The 23,320-nt window shown below is 49.1% G+C and overlaps 1 protein-coding gene and 1 long non-coding RNA gene across 2 annotated transcripts; one reads left to right on the top strand and one right to left on the bottom strand.

Annotated features, from left to right (window-relative positions):
- Positions 1-4,238: 4,238 nt before the first annotated feature.
- On the top strand, positions 4,239-19,281 carry TMED10 (transmembrane p24 trafficking protein 10). Its single transcript, XM_066998121.1, has 5 exons — positions 4,239-4,532; positions 7,665-7,785; positions 12,523-12,596; positions 16,620-16,746; positions 17,035-19,281. The coding sequence occupies exons 1-5, from the start codon at positions 4,287-4,289 to the stop codon at positions 17,154-17,156; spliced, it is 690 nt and encodes a 229-aa protein (XP_066854222.1). The 5' UTR covers positions 4,239-4,286; the 3' UTR covers positions 17,157-19,281.
- On the bottom strand, positions 18,772-23,310 carry LOC136790945 (uncharacterized). Its single transcript, XR_010831878.1, has 2 exons — positions 23,148-23,310; positions 18,772-22,898 (listed from the first exon to the last, which is right to left on the bottom strand). It is a non-coding gene; the product is annotated as an uncharacterized lncRNA (long non-coding RNA).
- Positions 23,311-23,320: the final 10 nt, after the last annotated feature.

The raw sequence follows: 23,320 nt of genomic DNA, 5'->3' as shown, positions 1-23,320 counted from the left end.
AGATTCTTGAAACTTCAAGCCCTCCCCGAGCAGTAGCACGCTCGTTGCAGAGGTTAGAGGAGGGCAGTGCCAGGCTGGGAGAGAGTGGAAGTTTCCAGGTGGATTTTCCATCGGAGTTCGCAGGACAAGTTAATCCCGACGCAGCCGGCAGCCAGCAGAAACGGCCACCGGGCTCCGCCGGCTGGCAAGCTCCCGTGTTACACGCCGCTGAGGTAACTGGAGAAACTGGGCTCTGGAAATGGAAAGAGGAACAGGCTCGCCTTGAACTTCAGAAGGGCAGTAGGTGAAAGTTCCCAGGAAGTGAAGGGGAAGGTTTCCTCAAAAAGCTGGGAAGGAGCCCCGCAGGCCACGCTGCGGCTGCTGCTGAGGGCTGGGAGCAGATGGGAGAAGTGTTCTGAGTCCTCGCTTCCTCAAAGCGGCTCGTGTGTGATTGGATCTGTGCTATCTTTGATGAAGGATGTTTCATTTCCCTAAATGAGCTCGTGTTTGAGATTAAGTCCCAAATATTTGATTTCAGGCAAAACTCGGTGAAATGGAAACAGATGCGTGTAAATATATGGTAACAACAGCTCGTCTCCTCAAACAAAATGCGGTCAGAATTGCCATATATGCTGCCTCTCTTGATGTCTGAAGGTTATTTTGTCCCATGCCTCTTATCAAAATGTGATTTATTTAGCTGTATGACCAGGACACCATATCTGGGGTCTCTAGGACAGATTATACAGGAGGCAGAGCAGAGCAATGCTAATTTACGGCTGTTCAGCTACTGCTTTATTTTTAGTTGATTGAATTATGTCCCACTCTGGCTTGTGACCGTGATGGTAACTGTGATGGCTATATCTTGGCAGTGAGTTCACATACGGACCCTTAAAATAAGAGGCCTTGTGCTTTCCAGAAGTGGCTGAATAATTCTGCATGGTTAGTAAAACTAGAAAATTGGATCGTAAAACTTATACAGTTTTTACAGAAGTTTCTCAGTAGCTTGCAGTAGGTTGCCAGGTGCAAGGCAGAATGCAAACGGATTAGAGCATAAAAGTAATTCTGGAATAGTTTTTAAGAACGACAAATTGTTTTAACTTTTTATTGTTAAAAACAAGAAAATGCTGAAATGCCAACGCAGCTGACGCAGAAAGAGGGAAAAAAAAGTCTAATTACCACATTCTCACACATTCGTATACATTGTTTCATGGAGACAGACAATTAGTGTTGTTTTCTGCGATTCACCGTGGATAAAAGAAATATTTTGTTACAGCAAAAATTGATTATTGCCAACAGTCTGTGAACTTCTTCAGTTGAGAAAACAATAATGAAATTTGTGGGAATGGCTTTTTTTTTTTTTTCAGTGACCATTGCTGCCTCAAACTACAGAAATACCAAGTTTTCCAAAGCTTCTTTGTGACTGAAGGGTTGAAAGCTAAACAATTCGTTGCTTTCTTCATTATGTTCCAGACAGCAATGAAACTGTATTAGGGATATTTGAAAATACAAAAAGCATATGAGAACAAAGTGGTTTAAATTTTGACTATGTATAGGCAGATGAAAAGGCAATATTTACTTTGGGGACACACCCATTTGTCTACAGATTAATGGTAGAGAGAAAGGATACCTGCTTTTACCTAATTGCCAAGCTCACACAATGTGTAAGACAGCAAATTACACTAAAATAGGTCATCGTTTCATCTTGAAAGTTGTGTAACAAGTTATCAATCTCTTCTTCTCATCTGTTAAGTGTTTCAGAATTGCAGGAAGTATTTCATCTTGCCAGCCTTGAATATGTGGAAATGTAAAGGCATGTCCCTGCAAGACTGTTATTTCTAAACCTGCAGCTGAAAGGATCTCAAACTGCTTTCCATCTGCTATAAGTTACTTTGCACATGAAACGAAGATTGCCCCATTGCATTTTAAGCACTTTAAAGAGTGAAGAGGTGGGGATTGTAAAGAGACTTTCAGCGGTTCAGTGCTACTTTCTTTCACAACACGCTAAAGCACTAAAGCATGTATGATAATATTTTATAATTAGAACTGAGTGTGTGTGCTGTGGTTTAAAGCATAATGCATTCATTACATGAGAAATTTAAACAGAAACTCAATGACCCATTTGTTGGTCATAAATGCAACTCTTATCTAAAAATGTACCATGACAAAATGGACACAATTGGAAGGGATCGTATTTAGTTATATATTTGCTCGTCAATAGTTGACCTCACACTTTGATTTTAGAAAATGAGGTTGCCTTTGCATGAATAAGCCATTTTCTCCAATATTTGCCCCAGAAAATAAGGCATTATTGAATGTTTTAAACTTGCTGGAAGACCGGGCACATATCATTGGTATGAGGAATGTTCTGCATGGAGGAATTTGTTGTGTTGTGCATGTTGCATCAGGAATTTTGTGGCAGAACATTACAACATTTCATATCTTCAGATTCTAGTAATCTATGTTTCTTAAAGCTTGTGAAATAGTATCTATTTCTGCTTTAAGTGCTGCAACGGAAAGAATGTTTTCATTGTGCAAATATACTTTGACATACTGCAGAAACAGCTAAGCATTTATTTTATTAGGGTTGAGCTTCAAATTAATTTGATTGTCCAAGTAGGGAAAAGTTTGTGAACTCATTAGAATAAATAAATAAATAAATAAATAAATAAATTGTATTGAAATGTGCAGCAAGTAACCAGAAATCCCATTTCAAACAATAAATTGGAGTTAAAAATAAAGTAATTGACTGAATATTTGAGCACAGTTGACTTTCATTTAAAAGACATGCATTATGATAAGAAAAATTGTGTTTCCCTAAAATAGTGTTTAAATGAAGGACAAGGGTCTAGTGGCGGGAGGTTTTTATTCCTGAGGGTTCTGTTTGTTTCCCTCAAAGAAGAGGTTGCTCTATCACTGTACAGCTGGGCTTAGTTTCCATTCCTTCATGTGGAGGGCTTCATCATATTGCCTCAGTAAATATGAGCATACGGACGTAAAAGAGCAGAGGTATTCTTTAAAATACGGTGGTAAAGGCTTGGCCTATCTCAATCGAGGCGTGAAGTCTGCTGGTTTTCAGGCTCTTAAGACTGAGGTTTGTCGTGATTCCTGATTACTGCTTGTTGCTAAATACACGGTTTGCCTAGAGAGAGGAACAATGACGTTTAGGAAATAGAAGCAACACAATGGTTTATTTTTATTTTTTAAACTCCAGTTAATAGAAATAAAAGAGCTTTTTATTATTATATAATTTTCTAGCAACGTTACTATTCATTTCTTTCTTCCCACATTTCCGTATATCTCAACACACCCAAACATTTGCAGACAATCCCAGGAGCTGTGTTAATCACAACCACGCGTTTGGGAAATTTTCCTCCCGCCTTTCCCCCTGCGTCAAGCCAGCTAATACTGGAGAGCACAGCGGAGGCCAAAGGAATACAGAGAGGACGTGACTGAAGGATCGCAGCCAAAAACTCGCCGTTCTCCAGCGTGCCCTTAGCCGCCTGCTTCTGCCACAACTCGCACGTTTTCCCCCGGGCGCTGCCCCGTGGGAGGCGAGGTGCCAGCAGCCAAGGGGCAGGCAGGGAACGGGGGAAGCCGGGCCTGAGGGGTCGGGGGGAGCGACCACCAAGAGCCGGTACGGCTGCGGTGTGGTTATTGTGGCTATATTATTATTATTATTTACCTAAAAGTAAAATACTCGAAGTATGCGTGACCAAAACATATTAAAAAAAACGTAGGTCTGAGCACATGCTGGAGAGGGAGGGGAAAAAATGCCTCTTCAGAAACATCAGAATTTTATTTGTTGTCAAAAACACCCGCATGCCTCTGCCGCTATCATACGGTATTCGCACGGCGCTGATCCAAAGGAGCGAGACATCTGCCAGAACAGCCCTCTCGGCTGAAGATGACAGGGCGGAATTACTCAGGAATTCAAAAATGTATGTGTAGGTAGGAAACAAGCGCGTCTTCCAGGGCAGGGCTTGGGAGGCTCCCGGCTACGGGGAGAGCTCTGGGAGTCTGTGAGTTCAGGCTGCGTGCACGACTGGTGCGCGCCTTCGTGTTTTAATTTCCCGGTAACGCCCCGGGCACGGCCGAGGGGTGACGGGGAGCCCCCGCTGCCCGCGCCCCCCCCGGCCCCCTCAGGGCAGGCCCCGCCCACCGGCGCCGCGCGGGCCCGACCCGAACGCCAACGGCCCGGCGGGCACCCGCACGGCGCCGCGCGCTCCCGCGGCGTGACGCAGGCGGCGGCGGTCACGTGGGGCGGAGCGGGGGCGGAGGCCGGCCCCGTCGCAGCCCGAGCCGCCGCCATGCCGCTGCCGCCGCCCGGCCGCCCCCGCCCCGGGCCCGGCGCCGGTGCCGTGCCCGTTCCCCGGCTGGCCCCGCTGCTGGCGCTGCTGCTGCTGGCCGGCCCGGCGCGGCCCATCTCCTTCCAGCTGCCCGGCAAGGCGCGCAAGTGCCTGCGGGAGGAGATCCACCGCGACACGCTGGTCACCGGCGAGTACGAGATCGGCGCCCCGCCGGGCTCCTCCACCGGGCCCTCCGCCAACCTCAAGGTGCGACCGGGAGCGGCGGGACGGGGCCGGCACGGGGCCTGCCCCGGGGCCTGCCCATGCCCCTGCTCGGCCCGGACGTGGCGCGGGGCGGGGCCGGGGCGGGGCCGGGGGGCGGCGGGGCCCGGCCCGGTTTGGGGGCAGGGGGCCGGGGCCGGGGCCGGGGGGCGGCGGGGCCCGGGCAGCGCGGAGCGGGTGTGCAGGTGCTGCCCGCTGCTCCCGCACGCGGCGGCGGGAGGGGGGCGCTCGGAAATGGGGCCGCCGCTCGGCGTCCCGCAGCCGGGCACGTGGAGGCCCTGCGGCGGCCGTCCCCGGTTGTGGCGGGACGGGGCCGTTTCTGGGGTCGTGCTTTTAGTTCATTTATTTTTCTTAATTTGTTGCGTCGTCTGTAAAAGGGAACTCGTCTGTGGACGGGCAGATTCACACAGCTTACGTGCTCGAAAATCTTCGCCTGGTAAGGCACGTGTACTTCAGGTTGAACACATGCCCCTGTCTGTCCCTTACCAAGCGTCCTGGTCCGCTGGGTGCCCGCTCTGACCCCGCAGTCTCTTCCAAAACTGCCCCTCGTTACAGAGGCCTTGCCTAGGGAGGCGGTGAACACTTTGGTCTCGCTCTGGCTTTGCTGCTGAGGCAGATACCCAAATAAGAACACTCATGGGTGCTCCATTTTACTGGAACTATAAAATCAATTTAATGTAAAAGTCATTAAGTGAATGTCCTATGCTACTCTCAAAGCCTACAAAGGACAAATAACGCCCTATGCCATTCTTGGTTCCTATCTTCCTGTTCAGGTACGGCCACCCAACGCGCTGGGCCTGCTGTGAGTGCAGCAGCACCTGGGCTAGGTGCACGCTTCTTTCTCCTTGTGTCCCAGCTGCTGTGGGAAGATGTAGCTCTGGACATCAGCCTGCAGCGGCCTCGCTCCTTCCGCACTGGCTGGCCTGCTCCGGTCCCCAGGATGGGGCCAGCCGAACGTGGGAGGCTGGTGGTTAATTCTGGCTGCGCTCAGCGCGGCTCCTGTCCGCGAGCTGAGCTCCGCGTTTGTGGTGCTCCAACACCAACAGTGGCACCCTCTGTTCCGAGGAATCCGCGCGCTCTGCCAGCTGGCTGCAGGAGGGAGCCTTCGGGGCGGATGACGTCCCCACCGGGCCCGGTCACGTGCGGCTGTGCCATTGTTGGGCCTGGCGGGCTGGGGAATTGCTGGGCTCTTTGTCAGGGGCGAACAATGCCCTGTCTGTGGAGGACCGTGTTACTGTAAATAACGTTTGAATATCATGAAAAATCCCTTTCAGGTCAGCTTCTCCCCCGCAAAGTGTTCTGGCTGGGCTTTTAGCAGCTTCTCCCACCCCCGCACGCCCAGCTGAACTTGGCTGATTCGGGTAACGGCGCTCGGTGCTGGTGGGAGCAGAGCGCGGCTTTTGCCGTCTCAAATCCCGATTGAGAGCAGGCTGTTGGAACTGTAAAGGACAAAACCAGATCAAGCAGCGCAATATCCTCTAGCTAAAGATTAGCTCTGCTCTCTAGAAAGCCCTGAGGGAATAATGCTGAAAACAACGGGGGCATTTGAGGGCTTTCTTTGCCATGTTCTTGTCGCCACAGCTTGGCGCTGAGAGCCCAGTGCCGGCCCAGATGTGCAGTCGGGCAGGCGTCCTGGCTAACCGGCAGCACGTGGTGACAGAATGCGTGCCGTGTTGGCGCGGCCAGGTGCCGGCAGCCTGTGCCCGGCTGCGTGGCGCGCTCCCATTTGTGCGCGGCTCGGACGCAGGTGGAGCTCTGGGAGGGAGCTGCAGCGGAGGCTCCGTGGTGTTCTCAGGTGCAACCAAATGCCGTATGGCGCCGGGGCAGCGACTGCAGGTCCTGTAACGGACAGTTATGGAGTAATCGGTATGCAGAGGAAGTTTGTTCCTTGTGCCCTAAGGCTGCAGGATTTATACCCTTTATTATTTTTCCTGCCTAGTGTAGCAACTCTCGATATCCATGCAAAAGTCTGTATCTGCTCCAAATACGAGCAAGTGGATGGTCTCGGTGCTGTCATGTGGAAGGGAGTTAATTAGGTGTTGAAATAAGTAAAGGAGTGTTTCCCTAAAATCATTTAGGGTACCTAGTCTTTCCATATGGCTCTTTTACAGGGAAACAAGGTTGTAGATTGCACAGTTGTTTTTCTGTTGTAAGATGGAGTGAAGGAGAATGTCTGATTTATCTGTTCTGTACCACAAAATGTTTTGTGCACCTCTGTCTTCTGTATCTTTGAGATGATTCCCAAGCTCTTCAGGCATACCTGCTGAGGGAAACTGGGAAACAATGCGGAGGAAGGCAGGCTGTTGCCTTTCATGCAGTATGGCAGTGCCTGCATTTTTTCACCCAGCTCGTCGGTCAGTGTATTTCGAGCGGCTGGACCTTTTAATTGAGCACAGTAATTGTCTCAGTCCGTGCCACGGAACGTGTGTCCTTTTTTTACTCTTGGGTGAAGCATTTTTGTAGACCTCGTACAGTTTTTACCTATTCTTAGTAATTTCAGAGACGTAGTGCAAAGCAGTCATTATTCTGTCTGTGTAGTCTGAGTTGTCCTCTGAAGTGGCTGCTTCTATGGATCTTGGCACCCAGACCTTGTGTAACTTGGGGCCACGCTGATAGTTCGTTTCTGCAGTAACAGATACACCCTTCTTCGTGTCGTCTTCTGGGGAATGAGCCTTTTTTGTCCCGTAAGGCTTCCCTGCGTCTGCTGCTATGGGAATTTCTGAATTTTGCTTGCAAAAAGGAGGCAACGAATGGCAGTTTGGCATAGCTAGGGTTCCTAAATGTAGCCTGTATTCAGAGGTTATAGGAGGAAGAGAAATCGTCGTGGTTTTCGGTTTTGGGTTGGTTTTCATTTTTTTTTTGGTTTTGTTTCTTTTTCTCTATTTGTTTTGTTTATTTGTTTAAGTGTCAGTAGTTACGGAGAGGCACTCTGACTTTGTCAGCTCGGCGGGGATCCGTAGGGGAGGAGTTGGTACAGGTGCAAAGAAGAGGAGAAACTGCAGAAATCAGAATGTGGCAGATCCAGGAGGGGAGGCCAGGAGAGCTCTAACAGTTCTCGTGCTGCCCGAACTCAGCAGCGTGAGCGTTCCTTACCCTCGCCGCCTCTCTCTCGTACAGATAACTGACTCGGCGGGACACATCCTGTACGCCAAGGAGGATGCCACGAAGGGCAAGTTTGCCTTCACCACTGAAGACTATGACATGTTTGAGGCCTGCTTTGAGAGCAAGCTTCCCGTGGGTAAGTGGAAGGTCCGCTAGCTTCTGATGAATTCGTGTGGACGTGTGCATGAGAGGTGCGTGGACAGTGGTTCTGAGCGTAGTCTGCCCAACGTTTTGCCTTTTAAAGCTGTTTCTCGGGAGTTTGTGGACAATCTCACCGGTGCAGAGCATCTGCTGTGGTGCATTTGGAAGTTAAGTATTCCCCCGTGGCTGCAGTACGGAGTGCTCAGGTTTCTTCTGAAAGAGGCCTAAGAAAGGGGGATTGCGTGTTCCTCCTACACAGGTCAGCACAGTCGCAGCAAATGGCAGTACCAGGGAGCAAACCACGCCTCTCTTGCTCTTTTCATGCTCCTCATCCTGCGGTTGAGCCAGGACGGAGCACGATGCCATCCTTTCCAGGACCCGGCCTTTCTCCCCTGCTGCCCATCGCTGCCCATCTCTCCCCATTTGCTGGAATGTGCTCTGCAGAACGTGTGCTTGGCAGCAGTCCCGTTAGGTTAGCAGCGTGTGGAGGAGAACGTGGCCGTGGTTTGCAGCCACAACTGCTAAGCAGTCAGTAAAGGGAAGGGGAAATGAGCGGGACGTCAGCCTTGCATTTGTGCTGCAGGGATGGTTGCCTAACGAGCGCCGAGGCTCGTTTCCTGTGAGGTGACGCATGTGCTGCTCCGAGTGCCTGGGCTCATCCTCGGGACAAACGTGCCGAAAGCAGCCAGCACGTGGCTTCCAGTCTCGTTTGGTGTGGGTGAGCCTGTGCAAGCTTGTAGGTGCTCACGTCTTCTCACAGTCACTGAGTTCTGCTCCCTGGAGCTGACTCTCCCGTGTCTTATCCGAAAAGACCCTGAAGAGCAGTCGCTAGCAGCGTTCCCCGTATCTGCTGAAAGGCAGCATCTGTTGCTGCGTTGCTCCGTGTAGAAGGTGCAGGTAATTTGCAAGCTGAAGAGAACTTTCCAGAAACAGAAGGCTATCTTGGTTTGGGGAGGGATCTGGCATGTAAAACCTCTTCTATCATATTTTACAGATGAGACAGTGACCCGAAATGCTGAGGGTTCTGCTTTTATTTCACTGCGAAGGTAGGGATTCCCAGTGCTCCTTAACGCATCGAGACATGCAGGCGCTGGTGACTCATCTGGGAGAGCTGCTGCTGCTATTTACTGTCCCACACCTGGGTGTTTGGGAGGTCTCCAGACAGTGCCACAAACCCTTTCATAGCTTCCATGGGATCACGCACTGAAGTGGGAGAGGCTTCTTTCTTTAGTTGTGTCTAGACTCTTACTTCAGTGCTTGTGACCAGAGGCTTCTTGCCCAGCCAGAGCCCCATGTGGCTCTTTTCGTTGCATCAAATGTTTGCTCCTTGGCTTCCCTGACGTGTCGCAAGTTTGTACTGGAGCTTTTGGTACCAACAAGGATAACAAACTTGTACGCACGGCTTCTGCTCAGTGACTAGTGGGGGACTGAAGTGCCAAAATCTAGAGTTGTTCAATTGAGCAGCTGAATCCTCTTCCATAGGCTTTCCCGTTAGGGTCCTTCAAGCTGCCGGTTTCTTTTTTGACCCAGGGGCCCCATAATCCTTGCTGACAATTTATACTGCATGATGGGTGTCTCCAGATTTCCCCTGCTTGTGCTGGATATTAAGGAAATGTTGAAGCAAGGGAGGTGGCACCGTGAGGCCTGATCAATGCAGGACTCGGTTAAGGTGCTGTGGAAGAAGTAACCGTGTCACAAGGAAGTGCCTTGTTTCCTCTTTATTGCAAGCAAGGGGATGGGGCAACTGACTGAGCTCTCTTTTCTCCCCACGTTTCTCCTTTCTTTTTCGTAGTTTCCTCAAGTAGGTGGTCAGGACGTGTAGTGCTGCAGCCAAGGAGGACGTTGGAGCTCTGGAAGAGGAGAACTGTTGGTAGAGGAAGCCCAGAGCCGTTGGGCCCTGAGAGATCTGAGCGACTGGGATTTCTCAATCCTTAACCGCAGAAATGAGGAAGAGGAAGTGAGAAGGAGATTCTGTGTGGAAGGTCCACGTTAAGAGAGTGAAGGAGTTCTTAGAGTGCTTCTTGAAGCTGTGCACGTTTGTACGATGGGCTTTTTCCCCTCTTCCAGGGTGGAAGGATCCTGTCTTACTGACCAGCGATCTGTTCCCAAGTGCACGTACTCTAGCATCATAAGCCAGTTTCTGACAAGAACAGCATAGCCTGCGCGCCCCTTTGTAGGGCTCTTCCTGTGTCCTAATCATGGAACCACAAAAAGGTTTGGGTTGGAAGGGACTTTAAAGATCATCTAATTCCAACCCCCCTGCCATGGGCAGGGACACCTGCCACTAACCAGGTTGCCCAAAGCCTTGAACACCTCCAGGGATGGGGCATCCACAGCTTCTCTGGGCAACCTGTGCCAGTGCCTCACCACCCTCTGAGTAAAGAATTTCTTCCTCATGTCTAATCTATATCTACCCTCTTTTGATTTAAAGCCATTGCCCTTTGTCCTATTGCTACACTCCCTGATTTGATTAAAAGTCCCTCTCCCATCTCCGTCTTTACCTCTCTGCTCCTTCCATAATCCTACATTTCCCAAGTTGGGGTTTAATATCTTATTTTTTCTGGCATTCCTCTGTGAAAAAATTTGACGTCCAGTTCAACCACCTTGTTTTTAAATTGACTTTACAAATTAGGATCTCCTTTAGTCTCCCAGGAAACAGCTCTGTACTTGTATGAGATAATCTCTTGAAGACCCCGGGGGTTGTAGCTATCAGCTGGATGGCTTAGTTAGAGACCTCTGGGCCTTACTGCTGTTTTTGGTTTGTTTTTTACTCTGCTGCTGATCTGCTCTGCTCTGGTGAGCCCCAGCTGCAGGAGGTGCAAGGAGTCACTGAGGATCTGATGAGCTTAAAGGAAGCTTCTGCTTGTGCCTCGGGCTCAGTAATCTTCTAGAAGAGCAGCTTGAGGTTTTCCAGGGCGGTCTCTGACAACGTTAACCTCTTGCAGAATGTCTGCTTTCCATCCCCTTGCACCCAGCAGCTCTTGTTTTTCTGCTGTCTTGGCAGCTCTCCCCTCCAGCCTGACAAATGAATCCTTCCAGTTCTGTTCTCCTCTTCACTGTCCTCTTCATCTTTCTCAGCTCTTCCTGGAAGCTCAAGCTGTCCAACCAAGTTGCTGTAATTTAAACAACATAAAAAAGCCCCTCTCTGAACTGCGTGCTTTGCATTTTATTCTGCAGCTACTGTTGATCGCCCTACCTGCCAGTCTCCAGGCATACTGATACGCAGCAAAAGTGGCCAAAATTTGTGGCCGGAGGAAGGAGCACCGCGTGGTTGTATGCAACATGTCTGTTAAAGAACGGTGCTAGGTTTTAAGTTCATTTTTACAGTAACTGGTCTTTTATACAAAAACAAAAAAAAAATCCTGATTCTGATTTATCTATTAGGCTTTTACGTGGCCGAATGAGAATTTTGAGCTGCAGTATCCCTCAGGAATTAAGAAACAGTTTGCAGATGATATGGATGATGTTGTTAGTAGATTATTCCTTGCTCTGACAGCAGTAGAAGGTGGAGGTGATTGCAGTCTGCTGTTGGAAGAGCTGTTCAGTGGATAGAGAGAAAAACTGGGGATGTTGTCTTGAAGATCTGGAATGTGTTGCTGACTCTGACTGGAGTGACCCTGTGTAACCTGTGTATTGAGTCTGCTTGTGGACTGAGGGAATGTCCGCCTGGCAGCTACCTGGGGCTAAGTGTGAGTATTGGACACGCTCCTGGAGGAAAAGCTCTGAAGTTGGTGGTGTAAGTGAATTCAGACCTTGTGCGGTGCTGGCAGCTAGCTGGGGACAACTGCATGCCCCGAAGTGCTGGGGTTTGGGAATGTGTTGTGTACAGAGATTTCCTTGGTGGGTGGTAGAGTGCAATATGATGCTCAGGTCAGCTGATGTGCTGCATTCTTTAGAGTGTCTTAAATGCATAGACATTTTTTCCTCCTCTTGTGAATATTCTCATATTCACATATGAAAGTTTGTAGCAGTTAAAACAAACAAAAAAAGTAATTAGCTATAGGCTTCCCCAGCAAGGGGCCACAGCCTTAAAAGATACTTGTGCTGTTGACTGCACCCTTATCCCCCTCACTGTTTATGTGGCTACAGACAGCAGTTCTCTGAAGTGCCGGGGTGTCTTCCCAACAAGCCTCCTGACATCTCGGGGTTTGCATTTGCAACGTGGGTCTCGGACCCGTGGGTCTGGTCAGTTCTTTCCCTGAAAAGATACTTCAGTAAAGATGCTGCCTTCGTTTCTGCAGATACTGCAGCATGTGAGGATCGCTAGTCCCCATATGCCGCCTTCCTCAATTAAAGCAGCTTTCCTTCTTCTTTTCTAAATATAAAATCATTTCCAACCTCAGTAACCTTGGTGGCTGTTGGTGTACTTCCTGCGGGGAGGAACACGGGCTTCCCAGTTTGCAGAGTTGTCCCCCTGGTGACTTTAGCCAGCCTGTCTCATAGCAGCTGGTGTTCATCTTCTGGTCCTCTGCAGTTTTTACAGTGATTTGCATCCTACACACACTTAGCACTTTTGGTTACAGCTTGTTCCCATTATCTTTGGGAGGCTCTCCCTCAGCCAGGATTTATTCTGAAGCCTCTGTATTTTTAGGCTGGACTGTGCTGCCTCCGCACTTAGCAGCAGACACGGAGGGGAGGGATGTTGTGAGTCCTTCCTCAGCGCTGGAGAGAGCTGGTGATTTCCTGGCAGGCTGAACGTTTTGCACAATGAATCCTTTCATTATGCTTCCAGGAACAGGGAGGATGCCGGACCAGCTCGTGATTCTGGATATGAAGCATGGAGTCGAAGCAAAGAACTACGAGGAGGTATGTCCCCTGGCTGCCTGCGCCTCGGACTCCCCTTTCCCAGCACTCACGTGATGCTATTTGTAGATCTGGGGCTCATGATGGGAAGCTCTTTTCCCAGCGGTGATGAAAGCCTGTCTGCAACTTGCAGTTCCAGTGAAGCTTTGTCTGCTAGGGCAGGAAAGAAAAAAGATAAATATCAACTGAAATTCGTTCTGGGCTCTGGGAACTGGCGCCTAATGTGTGAATTTTTATTTTTGCCAGGACAGCGTGACCCAGCTTCTGGGCATAGGTATTACAAGCAACAAGATACCGAGATGTGCAGTTTCCCGTGCCCCAGCAGCTGAGGGTGTTTTAGGTTAACGTCAGATCCTCCTAAAGGTCAAGTTGCATCGTTACTGTTGCTGCCTTCCTCACTGGAAGATGTGTTGGCTTGACAGCCCTGAAACGGTGCTTGTGCACTTCTAAGAACTGGCAATACATCAGTGTAAAGCTATTTGGCAGAACAGTAGTTGGTGTGAAATGTGTATTTGGTTTGAAGGCGTGACATTGGGAACAGGCATAAAACCCTGAACGTTCTGTCTTGGGAGGACACAGCTTTCTTAGACCCAGGAGCAGCTGTGAGGAATAGCAGTTGCTTTGTGGCTGGGACAGTCTGGCCGTTTTGGATGCCGAGTTTCGATGGCTGCTGCTGTGCTTCTGGCTTGCTAGAATTTGGGGTCGAGCAGCCCCCAGCAGAGTTTGAGAGTTGGTAGAGGAGAAAGGTTCCTGCAAATTCCTGCTCTGCCCACTGCTTAAACCAGCATGGGAGATGCCTTAGGGAGAAAAGGGCAACAGAGGAGACCGCGTATGGTGGCGGTTAGAGAACTAATGAATTTCTCAGATGGGCATGCTGGAGTTCTGATATCCTTCTGAACTTTGCGCTAGCTGTTCCCCCATGGCTTACGTCAGTACAGTCACTGTACGTGAAGAGTAGAAAAACTGCTTGGGGTTGGGGAAGAGCAAAGCAGTTGTTGGGCCAGCTCTCTGGCTAAACCAGCTGGTGGAGGATTACAAGATGGTGAAATCTCACGTGGTGACCCTTGAGAGTGTAACTGGGAGGAGTTTGGTGACTGCATTTACAGCGTCTCTTTAAATCAGCCCTGCAGCATACTCTGAGTTACGTTATCATAGAGCTACCTAGCAGCATTGTCCCTCTGCAGAAAGGTTCTCTTTGAACAACTTGGTACAACCCGCTGGTTGTACTGATACACCTGTCTTGGAATAAAAACAAGTACGCGTTACTCTTGTCTCCAGTGTAGCTCTACCAATGGAGAAGGTCCAGGGACAAACATAGGAAAGGAAGAATTCAGACCTGCAGTCTCACCTGGTTGGAGATCTTGGCGCTGCCAGCAAGCATCCTTGCCTTGTGGGGACCTCTGAGGGACAGGCTGTGTTGAGCCTTGTTGAGCAGTGTGTCTGCAAAGGACTCGAACCCACCGAGTGCTTGTAAAGCTGCTACTGATGTTTAGTCACACTGTTTTGTAGTGGTTTTTCTTTTTTTCACCCTCTGCCCCAGGTTGCCAGAGTACTTGTGTTTTAGGACTTGACAGGTTGTTGTAAAGCCTCAGGGGGAAGGCTGCTGCCAGATTTCCCTCCTGGAATTGCTGCCTTTTTGAACCTTTTGTTTGTGTCCTCTGAGCCAGCAGTGACTTGTCCTCCCCCCGGTGGTTCTTGTTGAACTCCTACAAGAGTTGATGCAGGGGGTTGAATTAGGGGCAGTAACACTGTCCTGCTTGTGCGTGGACATGGGCAGTGAGAGGAGGGATGATGTCTGAGTCTGGCTTCAGAAACTTTCACAGGTGCAGACGTTTTTGGAGCAGAGGAACTGGGAGAGTGATCCAGGTTAGAAAATCTTACTGACCCGCTGCATGGCAGTGACGGCCCTTAGTTCTCTGGGATGGGGAAATACGCCTTTCTTCAGTCAGTAAGTAGGAATGAAAGGACTTTTCAGAGGCCACCAAGAAGGCTTGGAGATCTAAGTTCCTTTCCGGATGAGCAACTCCTTGCCAGTTCTTGGCTACAGTCTCTCTCTGTGCTAGCTAGGCGTTGATGCACCTTTAAGTGGCCCCTGAGAAGCTCAGTGAAGTTGTTGTCTCAGCTGTTTGTTTGGTACGGATGTTCTTCTGCCTTCCAGGATCGTGGTGTTCCACCACCACGGAGGCTCAGTGGGCTTTTTACGAACTGCCTTGGAGCAGCAGTGCTCTTTGGTTTCACTCGAGCTGAGAGAAGTCCAGGATGTGTGTGTGAGAGTACACGCAGGACTGAAATTGGCTGTCGCGTTTTTCTAGCTACACCTATTAAAAGCAGCTGAAGGGATGCAGGACGGAGCAGAAAAGCCAGAGTTTTTCCCAGGGGAGCCTTTCAGGCCTCCTGTGGATATGGAAAAGTGCCCTCCAGGAGGATAACGGAGCCAGTCAGCTCAGGGTTGTTTTGTCAGCAGAGGTCCCTGACCCCTTGTCCCTGGTACAGACCTGCTGCTATAGCTGTGTCAGCAGAGTCCAGGCCATAGGCACGCTCATGCTGGTGCTAGGTTTTTTTTAGCAGAGATCTGCTGGCAGATGTGCTTCCTGGCCAGAGTTTTGTCAGTGCAGCCTCTTGACTAGAAAGCGGGAGGGTTTTAACCTCGCATTTCCTACGCCCTCTTCGCATGTGCGCTCCAAACTGACACTGCTGTGCTGGCAGATTTAATATACAGCTCACCTCAGCATAAAACCACTCAGATGACTGCTCGAGAGCCTGCTGCTTACCGAGAGACGTGTGTCATGCGAAGACCCTTCAGCTAGCGGCGTCCTGGCTGTGAGAGCCTCAGCAGCGCTGCAGGATGCCCGCTCGGGGAGCGCCACCTATTGCCTGCCGGAGGGGCCTGGACAGCTGAGGGATGCCTCCCGGGCCTCCTCTCTGAGTCATCGTGGGGAGACCCGTGCTCCACGGCCAGCCTGGGCTGAAAGCGCTCAGTGTTTTCTGTAGCGAGTCTTCCCTGCGTTGCGTTACCTCAGGACACAGAGTCTGGCTTCCTGGCGGGGGCCGGCCTGTCAGTCGTGGTAGTGACAAATTCTGTGCAAGAACCAGGGTTATCCAAAGCCTACGTTGCAGCTGTGGCAGGAAATGCAGTTAGAAATGTCCTTGTCACAGATTTTACATAACGTTTAGCCAGGTTATGGTCAGGATCAGGGCAGGGACACGTGCTTATACGCTCAACTTGAAGTAGTTGCTGTTACGGAGTGTGCTCTCTAATTGAATTCCTTGTAGATTTTTCTTTTATATACAAGTCCATGACTTGCAGGTTGCTTGATCCGCACGAAAAATGATGTCTTTATAAAACCAGCTTTTACGAGGGAAGCGTATTTTTGTCTAACTGGCTCAAGTGGAGCCCATCCCGTAGGTATTCCAACAGCGGCATCTGGCGGCTTGAGGCAGCTGCAGCGCTGTGGAGCTGCACAGCCCTGCCAGGAGCATGTGCTGGCCTTGAGCTTCTCCGTTCACAAGCCCCGAGCTCCTGTGGGTGTAATCGAACCGCTGCTGTCGGGTTCAGGCTGCCCTGACTTTCTGGGGCAACGTTTAGCCAAGTGAGTCTCGGTGCTAATATCCAGTGTGCACAGAGAGCAATACAAGCACACGCATGTAGGTTAAAATCGCTTTCTCTTGGGCTGTGACTTCTGTTCACTGGAGGTGTAGCCACGTGGCAAGCTCCTCTACCCACTCGTCAGAAGCCAACTGTGAGCAAGCTAACGTTAGGCCGAATACGGAAGAAATGTGCGTGTATGCATACTGAGCTCCTCTGTTGAGTAGGAGGGGTAGACCTAAGTGTGCTTCAGCAAACAGGTGGGAGAAGCGATAGTGTTTTATGCAATGGGAGTTTCTGGCTCGTAGAGGTGTTTCCCGAGGGGGAAGGATGCCCCAGATCTGGAGTGTGTGAGAAGGAGTGGTTCAAGCTGGCAGTAAAAGCCCGTGTAGGAGCTTTTGGTTTTGGTTCAGTGACTGCCTGACTCTCCTGTTTTGTAGATTGCTAAAGTGGAGAAGTTGAAGCCCCTGGAGGTAGAACTGAGGCGGCTGGAAGATCTCTCAGAGTCTATTGTGAATGACTTTGCCTATATGAAGAAACGAGAGGAAGAGATGAGGGACACGAATGGTAAGAGAGTCTTGTTTCCCATTTCTAGAAACCATTTCTTCCTGTCTCCATTCCTAATGAGAATTAATCTTACCATTTCATGTCGTCCATTAACCAAAGTTTCACCTTGTTCCCTCTGCGTTTATTCTCAAGTACTGCTGGTGCTTGGGTGCCCTTGCCTTCATGGTGTTTGACATCTTGCCTTTGACGTTTCGCAGGGGTGGGGAGAGAGGAGGGCGAGGCTCCCAGGATTTTAAGGAGCTTCCTGTTATGTCACACTACCAAGCAATGGTTTGTTGTCTCTTTCAGAATCGACAAACACCCGGGTTCTGTACTTCAGCATTTTCTCCATGTGCTGTCTCATCGGACTGGCCACCTGGCAGGTTTTCTACCTGCGTCGCTTCTTCAAGGCCAAGAAACTGATTGAGTAAAGGAACAGGTCCTCCTCCCCCTCCTCTCAGACCCAGCTGGACACCACTGGGACCAGCCGTGGCCCCCCGGAGCCATCTCACAGATGATACCCACTGACTGGAGCTTTTCTGCAGGAACTTGGACCCCGAAGGGGGAGGGGAGCATAAAAGTTGGAGGCAACCGGGGACTTGAGAAATCCTGTTGGATGTTGAGGGTGGGGCAGCTTGTGATGGGTTTGGGGATTCCTGGGGCAGTGATTAAATAAAAAATGTTTCCATGACAGCTGCAGCGAGCTTTTTGCGCTGTCTGTTCTCCTTTTGTAATCTTGATGTCTCCCATCTGTCTGTGACTGTGGTGTTCCTCTGAGCCACTTGGTCCTGCTGAGCTCTGTAGGTGCCATGCAGCCAGCACCGGGGCAGAGTGGGGGATTCCCTGTTCTGACCAGCTGGGATCTAGGCCTCATGCAAACGAAGGTGAGGGCAAAGAAATAGGATTTACCATTCCAGAAAAGCCTGAGGAGAGGGGGATCTGAGGTTTGGTCCCTGTCGTGGACCTTGGTGTTTCTCCCTGTGGGAGCTGATGGGTCAAGGCACTTGAGCATACGATGGTTCGGCCTGGAGGAAGGGGAGCCTTGGAAGGAGGGCTTTGTAACGTGCTTGAGCTTGGAAAGGAGACCCCTGCTCTGCTCAGATAGGCTGTCCAGCCGTGGTCCTGCCCTTACTCCAGGTGTTTGTCTTGGATTTGCCTCTCTGGTCCTGAAATGATGCAGCAATTTTCCTGAAAGCCGTAGTCAGTGGCGACCTTTCGTGCAGAGAGAAGGCCTCAGTCAGATACAGTCACAGAGCAAATAGGAACGGGTTATGCTAGGGAACTTGATCTTAAATTGAGCAGGAGACTTTTTTCAGCTAATAGTGTAACGTTTATTCAGCAGGCAGCTGGCTGAATCTCATTTCCTGAGACCTCAAAGCAAGGTGAGCTGCTGTTAATGTGAAGCATGAAGGCCTGTACCCTGCTTTGAGGTCTGAGGATGCAAGGGGTGCTTTGAAGGATGGCAGAGGAGTTGTTGGAAGAACACGGATGATCTTGAAAAGCAGTACAGGGTTGGAATAGGCTAATGCTACATCTGAAGGGGGTCGGAACTGTGCCCTCAACAGAATTGTTCTTCTGTGCGGTACCGCAGAGAGAGCAAGCAGCCTCACGGTTCCTCAGCAGTCCAGATGGAATTACAATGAATAAGCCAGGCTGGGGAAAAACAGGCAGGTTAACTTCTGAACTTACTTACTGCAGTTTTTAGGCAGTGATTAAAATTCTTTCACCTCCTCTGCATTCCTTCAGAGCAAACGGTTCAGCAGCACAGCGTTCTGGTCTCACGTGCCTAGACCCTTCTGGCTAGGGAACAGGTTATCATGGCCCTGGGTCCAGCCTACCATTTGGAAAAAAAAAAAAAAGCATGCGTTAATAATTGACAGCCTGAATCTGATCTATTGCCAGGGGGAAAATGGTTGGCCAGGGTGAGGCTATGGGAGAGGGTGAAAAGATGACTTACTGTCATCGAAAAACGTTAGTGTTTTGTTGCTCCTTTGCCATCACCAAGGTCCTGAGGTTGTTAGTTTCACTGGCAAGTGCTTATACTGCTTTTTCTTTTTTTTTTTTTTTTTAATAAAGCCATATTAAGAATCCAGATCCACTCCTCTCCCTTGATCCTTGTACATTTTTGAAAGCTGTTAACGCTGCAGAACAGCAGTGATGCCACAGGACTGAATTACAGAAGTCATTTGAAGGTAGCTTTAGGTCCTACAGTTTGAAGCCTGTAGATCTGTTAAGGTTTTTGCTTTTGTTTTTATATGAATTGAAAAGACAGTACAAGAAAGGGGCCTTCCCCATCTTGTCTGTCGTGATTATCTTCTCCCCGTCCTTCTTGGAGTATGAAGACACCGTTATCTCAAAAATGGTGGTGAGGCCTTACGTTCTCCAGGTGACTGTTACAGTATCATCGTTCTGGTGTTGCGCCTTGGTCCTCACCGTACCGGTGTGGGTACTGGGGAACAGATGTGGGGGACTAATGGATTTCTCTGTAATGACTGCTTGGGGGATTTTGTCCATTTTCTCAAATAAAATTGCTTTGGGGAAAAACAACCCACCTCAGTTGTGTGAGTCTTGTCCTCTTTGTTCTCTTTGTGGGGTTGACACAGCCAGTGATGGTCATTCCAAAAAACATCTTTACTAGAAGTTAGCATTTGTTTCCTTTTTTATTTTTTTTCCCTTCCACTCTTCCTAATCATCTTTACATTGAGGGGTCTTGAGACTACCAATTTGTCTTGTGCTTGGCAATAGTGAAATAGTGCTGTTGCTATAAAGCAGAAGGTTTGATTATTTTTTTTTTTCACTGCCAGCTCCCAGGGAGAATTTACTTCATTAAGACAAATCAAATTACTTTCAGTTTCGTGCTTTAGAAGAAGATTTAAATTGTCACAAAGATGAGTTTGTCCTTTGCGAGTCACAGATGCTCAGTGAAGGGAGTGATTTGCTATTTACCTACTGCTGCTGCCAAATCTCTGCTGAGCCTGTGATCCTTGTGTCAAGCAGGGACCAAGTGAGATGGCACATAGCAGAGCTGAGGCCGTGCGAGAGCTTCATAACTAGTTAGTGTTATCGGGGAGAGTTTGGAGAGCGGGAATTCCCAGATCTTTGGATAAGGATCAGTGTCTGCAAGTTCTTGCATGGATGAATACTTGAGCATGTGAAATCGTACAGCTGTTTTCATGCGGTAGGTTGGAGGTGGGTCTGAGCTGAGCTGCGGATGTGGAGCTGCTGTGTTCGTTCCATTTTACTTCTGGGAAACGGGCAAAATTTGATCTGTTACAAATACTTGGGTCTGAGCCCATCCTTGTGTGTGACAGATGCATCGCTGGTAAATCTGTAACTGCCTGTAGCAAATGGCATCAGACGTACCCAGCCTCTTCCACCCACTTGTCAATGTGACTAACAATTTAATTATCGCACCGCTCACACAGCGTGTGAGCATTCCTAAGTAAGGTATAACGCCGTGTGCTCCCCTCCTGCTGTCAGCCTGGCTGCGCTGCGTGTGCGTGCCTCGAGAGACGAGCAGTTCGCACTCTGTTGCTCATTTCTCGCAAGTCGGTCAGATATTTGAGAAACAACCCGAGTGTACAACACCTGCGCTGCCTCCGAACTGGCAGATCAGTGCATTTAACGGTGGAGCAGCTGCTGAGGGACTTTTGACTCAAACTAGTTTGCCAACCGGTTGGCAAGGTCATTAGGGGATTCCTGCCTCTGCTTTTCATAAGGTCCTCCAGCAAAGATCCTGGGAAAGTAGTCTGTTCTCTCTTACCCGCTGCAAATCCATTTAATGAATTTGTCTCATCTCTCTAGCTGTGCCCTCTGCTGGGCTCGTCTTGCTGTGGCTGGAGACGGTTTTGCCAGAAGTAAGAAAAATCTTTGGGAAATGAGCTTCCCGTAAGTCACTTTAAGGTTTCTTGGTGGGGAGGAGAGAGCACAAAGCTGGACTGGATACATCTTTCACAGGAAAAAAAGCTGGGTCAGTGAAATGTGTAGCAGCTCAGGGTTGGTTGTGCTGTCTGCTGCCCTTCCTCCACCTGAAAAACTTCTGTTGGGCCCATCTGCTCGCTCTGTTCTTCCTACCCCGAACAACCACTGATGTCGGTCTGGTGACCCTGGGAAAAACTGCTTGTTGGCATTTCCTGGACCTTCCTGTAAGCCTGAGACCAATGAGCCCAAGCTTTCGCTGCAACACAAACATACTTCGTTCTGTGTTGCCTTTAGAAGCCTGTTTTTCTTTGTGCTGGAGGTCTGTTTGCGCTGAAAGGAGCCAGGGGTGGTTGCTCTGTTTCAGCTGCAGCTGAAGTGACAGACTTTCAGCAAAATGCTGGTAGTTGATGCTTGGTTATCCCTTATGTTGCAGGTGGTGGTTTATCACCTCAAACTAAATGCATTACCTCAGCCTTCTGCGTTTCCAGCTCACTGAAATAGCCTGTCAGAGGACCCGTGATCTCCAGGTATCTGTACCGGTGATCTCAGCTGTGAGGATTGTTTGCTTAGTTCATCTTTGGAGCAAGCTGCCGTATCCAGGAGGACCTATCTGACTTGTTTTATTTCAGGGTTTTACAGTAAAATGTTGAATAACTTCTTCAAAAAAAAAGGCAGGGATAGAACCACTCTTGCATAGCTCAGTCTCACTTCTGTGCTTTCCTCTGTCACTCGATTTCCTTTCGTAGTTGACATTCCCGAGGAACTTTTCCCCAGAGCTTTTAAACCATTTACATGATGTGATCTTCGCATAAGCTGCACCAGGCGGTTTGGTTAGTTTTAATGAGATGAACTGTTCTCCTGGTTCTTTAGGGCACGCTGTTCCTACATCTGCTGAGCAGATCATGTTTGTGTTCTCCAACTACACTGCACTGCAACTCGAGTCTGGTTTGCTGCAGAGCTTTACCCTCTAGGTTTTTTTTCCTCCCATACCAGCTGCTCATTCCTTTCTTTCTTTTTTTTTTTTTTCCCCTGAGTATCGTTTGGATAATCTTCCCTCAGGTGTATGATATTTGGTATACGTATTTAACTGGAATATCATTGTGTTGTCATCTTAATTACAATTAACCACACAGCTGACTTTTCATTTCTTCCTTCTCAGTGTGGGCTGTACTTTCCTTATGTTAGTAATGTAATTAATGTACTGCCTTGGCTGCTGAAAACCCTTAATAACATCTTTGGATTAAACTGATATTCACTATGGTATAAATGACAGTATTCCTCTGGAAGTCCGAAGTCGTCCTTCAGCAAGATTTTGCAAGAGACGGAGCGGCATATTGCCTCCAGATCACATGGCTGCTTTCAAGGCTGAGTGAAAAATTCAATGTGAATTTGGGTGCGTGTTCTCCATCCACATTCCAATGAACCTCAGTGGGCAGCATCTGTTGCTTGCTTTAAGTGCATCTTGCTGTGAGACCTACTGCATGACTTTTTAAAGTGTAGTGAAGTGAAAAGTGTGTGGGGTGGCTAAACGTGTTGTAGGGACTGCTGTGAGCATCAGTGTGTGGAAGGCTGTGGGTGATATTGCAGATGATGGACACGATAACTCTACTTTTCGAACATAGAAAAAATGAACATTGACTTTTTCAATTAGTCTTCTGGTTTTCTACAGCTGTTCCGGACTCCTTAATCCCATTTCCATGAGATTTTGGCATTGATTTTTTTTTTATTTGGTCCATATCACATTTTGCCAAGTACTCCCTTTATGGTGGAGGGATCGAATACTACTTAGCAGAACACACCTGAGCCTTTTTCATGTGTTCCTGTAAGCTGGTAAGTTGTTTTTGTTTTTTTCCCTGAAACTGAAATAACATTTTTGCTGCTTGGAAGAATGACATCTTTGTATGGAAATAGTTACGATGCACACCAATAAACCTTGCTGGACAAATAGTTCACTTTTAAAACAGGTGCTTATAATGGAAATACCGAACGGCTCTATAACGTGTACTGCGTTGCAAGGAACCTCCCTCATTTCCGACTGAGCACCACGGCCTCTTCTCAAGGTGGAGATAAAAGCCAGCCAGCTTTGTCGTGCTTGGTTTTACGGATACGTGCCTCAGCTCCTGAAGTCTCCGGTAACTTCAGGACCAGGTAACCCAAGGGGACGTTCCCTGGCATTACTCTGCTTTCTGCTCTGTGGTTATGACTGTTGAACTTCGAAAACAAAATACTGACATCGCTATGACGTACATTACCTATAAAAAAATAAATAAATCATTTCTCTGAGGTTAAGGTTGTTAATGCTTCCTTCCGACAGAGCGGTTAGCGGGGTCTAGAACGTTATTTATGCAGCTTCCACTTTTTCCTCAAAATGTCACGAACCATGAGCGGCCGGGTAAGGAACACTCTTACGTTTTGTTAAGTGTGTGAAAAGGGAAGCGGCTGACGGATGTAAGCTGGGAAACACTTGTTATTTTTATCGGCGTCCAGAAATCTCCTCTCACCGTGCTCTGTGAGGTGTGTTTGAGCAGAAGGAAGAGCTAAGGCAACAGCCGCGCCGTCCTGGCTCCCTCAGGCGGCTCGCTCCCTCCTGTCGCCGTGCCACCGGGCAGCTCCCAGGGCCCGCCGGTGACCAGGCCCGGCGCCTCCCGCTGCCTGCCGGTGCCGGTGCGGGCGG

The sequence above is a fragment of the Anser cygnoides genome, chromosome 5 (genome assembly GCF_040182565.1).
Source record: "Anser cygnoides isolate HZ-2024a breed goose chromosome 5, Taihu_goose_T2T_genome, whole genome shotgun sequence".
In the NCBI taxonomy this organism is placed as follows: Eukaryota; Metazoa; Chordata; class Aves; order Anseriformes; family Anatidae; genus Anser; species Anser cygnoides.
Note: the sequence above shows the minus strand (reverse complement) of the source record. Positions and strands in the feature narration are given on the sequence as shown.